Source organism: Lactuca virosa, chromosome 4, assembly GCF_052849685.1.
Source record: "Lactuca virosa cultivar CGN04683 chromosome 4, Lactuca_virosa_CGN04683_v6, whole genome shotgun sequence".
In the NCBI taxonomy this organism is placed as follows: domain Eukaryota; kingdom Viridiplantae; phylum Streptophyta; class Magnoliopsida; order Asterales; family Asteraceae; genus Lactuca; species Lactuca virosa.
In genome coordinates, this window is record NC_136429.1 from 126,788,985 (window position 1) to 126,794,361 (window position 5,377).

General features: G+C 34.4%; 1 protein-coding gene across 1 annotated transcript; it reads left to right on the forward strand.

Moving 5' to 3' along the window:
• Positions 1-3,272: 3,272 nt before the first annotated feature.
• LOC145107337 (CASP-like protein 2B1) lies at positions 3,273-4,937 on the forward strand. Its single transcript, XM_079044208.1, has 3 exons — positions 3,273-3,665; positions 3,852-3,984; positions 4,483-4,937. The coding sequence occupies exons 1-3, from the start codon at positions 3,442-3,444 to the stop codon at positions 4,735-4,737; spliced, it is 612 nt and encodes a 203-aa protein (XP_078900334.1). The 5' UTR covers positions 3,273-3,441; the 3' UTR covers positions 4,738-4,937.
• Positions 4,938-5,377: the final 440 nt, after the last annotated feature.

The window sequence follows — 5,377 nt, forward strand, 5'->3', positions numbered from 1 at the left end:
TCTTGGAATACGCGTAGTAGTGCCCATGACAGTATCAAGTTCGTGAAAATGATTTTGAATTTGAGATTCCATTTAAAATTAAAGCAGATTGAAGTCACAAAAGAGTTTAAGGTTGATGATGATTACAACCGTAAACTGGGTTTACGGTTGAAGAGTTTACGACCGTAAACTTGGTTTACGGTTTAAGTGATTACGACCGTAAACTGGGTTTACGGTTGAGCTGTTTACGACCGTAAACTACGTTTACGGTTGATGAGTTTACGGTTTGTACGTTTACGGTTAATGAAGCTTGGTTTACGGTTTTTGAAGATTCACAGTTTACGGTTGTTGAAGATCTTGAGTTTACAACCGTAAAAAGGGTTTACGGTTGGCAGTAAACTCCCAGAAAGCCTTCAAAAACACGTTTTTGCAGTAGATTCAGTTCCTTTAACCACTAAAACACTAAAAACCTATCTTCGAACAATAAGAATATCAGTTTAAGCACCCCAAATCTCGATTGAATGAAGCTTTGACACCGGTTTTTGCTCTGATACCAATTGTAAAGTCCTGAAAAGGATCTTTACCAATGATCAAGCAACAAACAATCATAGATAGAAGAATAAGAAGAAAAGAAATCGAGCTTGCACACGTTTATATTCAGAAAAACGTCAGGTACAACTCGATGGAACACTATGTAAACGCAATGGCATCAAAAAACCTTTACAATGACCTACACCTATGCTATTTATACTAGACATGACCGCAAACAGGGTTTACGACCGTAAACTGGGTTTACGGCCGTAAACGTGTTTACAGCCATAAACTCTGTTTACGGTCGCAAACATATTTTCTGACCAAAGACACATAAACAACTTACAAACTGTATTACAGACTCCTACTGAACAAAATACAATGAAAGCCTAGACCAAACCATTAACTGGACCCTTCAAGACCTTCCGGTATGGTTGCCACGAACGAGGTCGTGGTCTAGTTAGCCACGCACAACGGTTGTGCACACCATCCCGGTGGCTCGTGGTGGGTCATGGTCATCACCCTTCGTGCTTCGGACAATGATTTTAATCGCCTAACGACTACTTTCAATTTCTTCCCTTAAATCTCGTTTGACCACCTAACGACTACTTTCAATTTCTTTTTCTTCCTTCAATATTTATCTATAAATATTACCACTCATCTTCTTAATTTTCACACATTTCTTCTCCCTTTAATCATCATACATTTTTGTTGTTTGATCTTCTAAAAACCATGCCTTCCAAAAATAAGAAATGGTAAGAAGAGGAAGAAGAGAAATTAGCACAAGTATGAGTGACGGTTTCGGAAGAAGCCGCTGGTCAAACGTCTGGTTCTTTTTCGAGAAATGTTGAAATTGTTTTCCATGGTTTAATGGGTTGTGCAATTCGAAATGTTGATGAAATATGCTCGAAGTGGCGCGATATGAGGACCAAATGTTCTGAGTTCAATGGAATTTACAACTTTGTTATAAACAAAGTACACGAAACCGATATTGATCCGGTTATTGTGGCCATGGAGCAATATGAAAACACAAATCATAAAGGTTTTGAACATATCAAAGCTTGACAAAAGTTGAAGAATTTCCCAAAATGGAATAACCTTGCTGAAAACACAAATAAGAAGTTTGGTATTTTTAGGTTTTTAATTTTTAATGTTATTTTTTTTATTTTAACTAATGTAAATTTTATTTTTAATGTTATTTTTATTTTTTTTTATTTTAATTAACGTAGTTTTTATTTAATGTAATTTGGCATTTTAAATTAATTAAAAACTAGTATTTAAAAAAATTATATGATTTTTATGTATTTTTTATTTAAATTTAATTAAAAAAATGAGGTGGAGTGGTGTTTTCAGTGATACGTATCTCATATGTTTAGTGAAGGTTAGTGGTGATGATATGACACCTACCATTATAATGGTTAGTGGTGAGTATAACGGATGACCTAATTGTGTCTCCGTTGTTATCCGTATCTTGTTGTTATCCGTATCTTGTAGTAATAACCAAGATAAAGTTCCAAACTTAAGGGAATAATGTTTAATCGTTAAAATTAATAACTAGGATCGAAAAATCATGGAAATATATATAAGAAAAAACAATTAAAAAGTTTTGTATTTATTTAGAAAGAGAAAATATTATTCTCGTCCTTTACTAACCCATTACTAATTTCTAGATGAATGGAATAACTGTACCTATTATAAATAATGACTTGGTTTTATGCTTCTTGTTAAAGGGACATGATACTCTTATTTGTTTTGTTATATGTTTTAATAAATTTTTGGGGCGAACACATTTTGTTGACAAATTTTTTTTTTTTTTCATAAAAACATATCTTATTAACATTCTTTTTAACGAATGAGTTACATGGTAAACATTTAAATCAGTTCTGGAAAAACTATAAATACATGTTATTTTGCTACAAATTAATTAGCATTCATATTTATTAGAGCCGCAGTTAGTATATATATGAGATTGAACCAACCACCTTATTATACAAATATGCTAGCCCAACTTGTAATTAATATCCATATAAAATTTCAATTTATATGTAATATATAAATATTAAAATATTTAAAAAATATATTTTTTTAACGACACGAGTAAGAGTGTAATCGAGCCGAGCTGAGTCAAGCACTGTCAAGCTCGAAACTCGACTCGACTAAAAAACTTGAGCTCGAAACTCGGCTCGAACTCGACTCAAGCCATAATTTCAAGCTCAAAGTCGAGCTCGATAAAGAAATTTAGTCTTTCGAGCTAGGCTCGACTCAATATAGCTCTTAAAAAATAAAATCACATCAAATTACAATAGGAATACAATGAAGCTCGTGAGCTCGACTCGGCTTGACTCTATAATATGTAAATATGAAGAAGACAAAGGGCAAAACTGTAAATATAACAATACTCGATTAGGCTCGCGAGTTTCATAAGCCGAGTATTTTTATACTCGAGCTTGGCTCGATAATCTACTCGAGTAGCTTGAGCTCGAGCTCGACTTGATTTAAACTAAGGTCGATTTCGAGTATTTTTCAAGTCAGTCCTGAGTATCTCACGAGTTGGCTCGGCTCAATTCCACCCTAGACACGAGATACATGTTAATAAGATATAATTAGAAAACTAGCAATACATATAAATTCCAATATATTATATGGATGCTAATTAACATCTAGAAAAAAAAATTGTTCCAAAATTTTGCATTTGTATAAAAGGAGAAGACAATATATAAACGGAAATGATGCAAAAAATGCTAAAGGGGGTAGGCGGGGGCATTTAAATGATGGGACGTGAGGTGTACCTTTCTCTCATTCTCTTTTGTGGTTGTGAATACATAGTGAAATTTTCCCCTCTCCTCCACCACCTTAAAACTTCATAAGAGTATCGTGTGATAAGCATATAGCTAGCTAGTACAAGCATTACTATCTACTGGTCGTGTAAATATGAGTTATGTAGGTGTTGGTGTGAGTCCTGGGAATGTTCCTGTATATCATGGAACCGATTTGAGGGCGGTTGAGCGGAAAGTGAGGCTTGCTGAGTTGATATTAAGGTCTGTTACTTGTGTTCTTGCTCTTGCTTCTGTTCTTCTTATTACTACAGATTCTCAGGTTCAAGACATCTTTACAATCAAGAAAAAAGCGAAATTTACAGACATGAAATCTCTTGTGTAAGTCAACTTTCACTTTTCTTGTTCAAATTTGTCATCTTTTCCCCGAAATCTGTTATATTTGGCTTTTATTTTCTCAGTATTGTTTTAATTTGGGTGTTGTTGTACTGGGTCAACAGTTGAAAACTTAGTCAATACTATTGTTATGGTATGAATTAAATATTTCGATTCTGGTTTGTTTCATAGGTTTTTGGTGGTGGTGAATGGGATGGCTGCAGCCTACTCATTGGTACAAGTATTGAGATGTGGTTTGAGTATGGTTAGGGGAAGTGTGCTCTTGAGCAAGACCTTGGCTTGGCTTATTTTATCTGGTGATCAGGTATACATCATATGTGTATGCTTCAATTCCATGCATGTGCATCATGTGAAATGCCATGTCTCATCACTCTCTGCATTGTAATGTACATCATAATTTAACACATGCCAGCTGAGGCATACTCACCTACCTACATTATGTATTCATTGTATTCACATGAAAGACATTAGTGATGGAGGTGTAGACCTATCTATTGGTGATATCTACCTCCGTTTGTGTATTAACTGTGCTCATTTATCATGCAATTTATTTCGTGTAGTTGATCTGACATATTCGCTGTCGGTCGTTCAATCGTTTCCTTGACCAACCAAAAAATAAAAGAAAAAGGAAATTATTCGATTTGTGGGTCCTCCGAAAATATACTTCTCATAAAATGACACGTTATGCTAAGGTTGCTAACGATCAAAAAAGAAATGCATGTTTTCTTATATAAGATGATTACATGTTGTTCGATCGCTAGCTATCACATTATTTGATCGGTTTGTCATCTGGGTTTTGCAGCTTTTGTCTTACATGATGTTAGCAGCACTAGGAGCCGCATTACAATCATCGATATTTGCTAAATTTTCAGAACCTGAGCTAGAATGGATGAAGCTCTGCGATATGTATGGGAAATTTTGTAAACAAAGTGGAGAAGGAATAGCGAGCTCTGTGGTTGCTTGTTTGAGCATGGTGATCGTTTCTGGTTTATCTGCTTTTGGCCTCTTCCGGTTGTATGGTGGAAATAAAGGAACCAAAATTAGTGCAGGGTGGTAACAACCTTTAGCTTTCATATCCGGTGTACTAGGGTTTAGCCGCTTTGAGACTAGTATGGTGTATAGCCTATCATTTCAGTTCGGTAAGGGGGTTTAGCCTCTGCCTCCATTTACAAACATATATTTGCAATATATTTCTAAGCCTACCTCATGCTTTAAGCTTATAATAGAAATTAGTATAAAGAGGTTTGTTGTGGTAAATTGACTTCATGTATGCAGGGTCTAAAGCATGATAATCTTGACGTTGAACGTCACAATTAACTAATTGACCAAAACTTTTCTATGCAATATTCGAATTGAAAAAAGTGAGCACTGTGTTAAAAATGTAAATTTTCTGCTAATGAAACAGTTGTCCAATACCCTTTTTTTGTAAAAAAAGCACCAATAAATTTCAGCATATCTAAAACGAAGGAAAACAAGGGGACTAAAAAATATTACAAAAAGTCATTGATTAATGTAAATTTGAACATGAGAAATATGATCTTAATATCAAATGATATGACAGTATACGACCTGTATGTAGAAAGCATATTGACCGAGGCATTTGTAAGTTTCCTTTCGAAAAAAAGAATTTTCATATTTTATTGTATGTTTGTCTCCAAAAGATACAATGAACGAAACTGTTTTTAAATGACCGGTCG

Coding starts and splice junctions, on each gene's coding strand:
- LOC145107337 (XM_079044208.1), top strand. CDS start 3,442: ATGAGTTATGTAGGTGTTGGTGTGAGTCCTGGGAATGTTCCTGTATAT. Junction 3,666..3,851: donor ACAGACATGAAATCTCTTGT/GTAAGTCAACTT, acceptor TTTGTTTCATAG/GTTTTTGGTGGTGGTGAATG. Junction 3,985..4,482: donor TTATTTTATCTGGTGATCAG/GTATACATCATA, acceptor TGGGTTTTGCAG/CTTTTGTCTTACATGATGTT.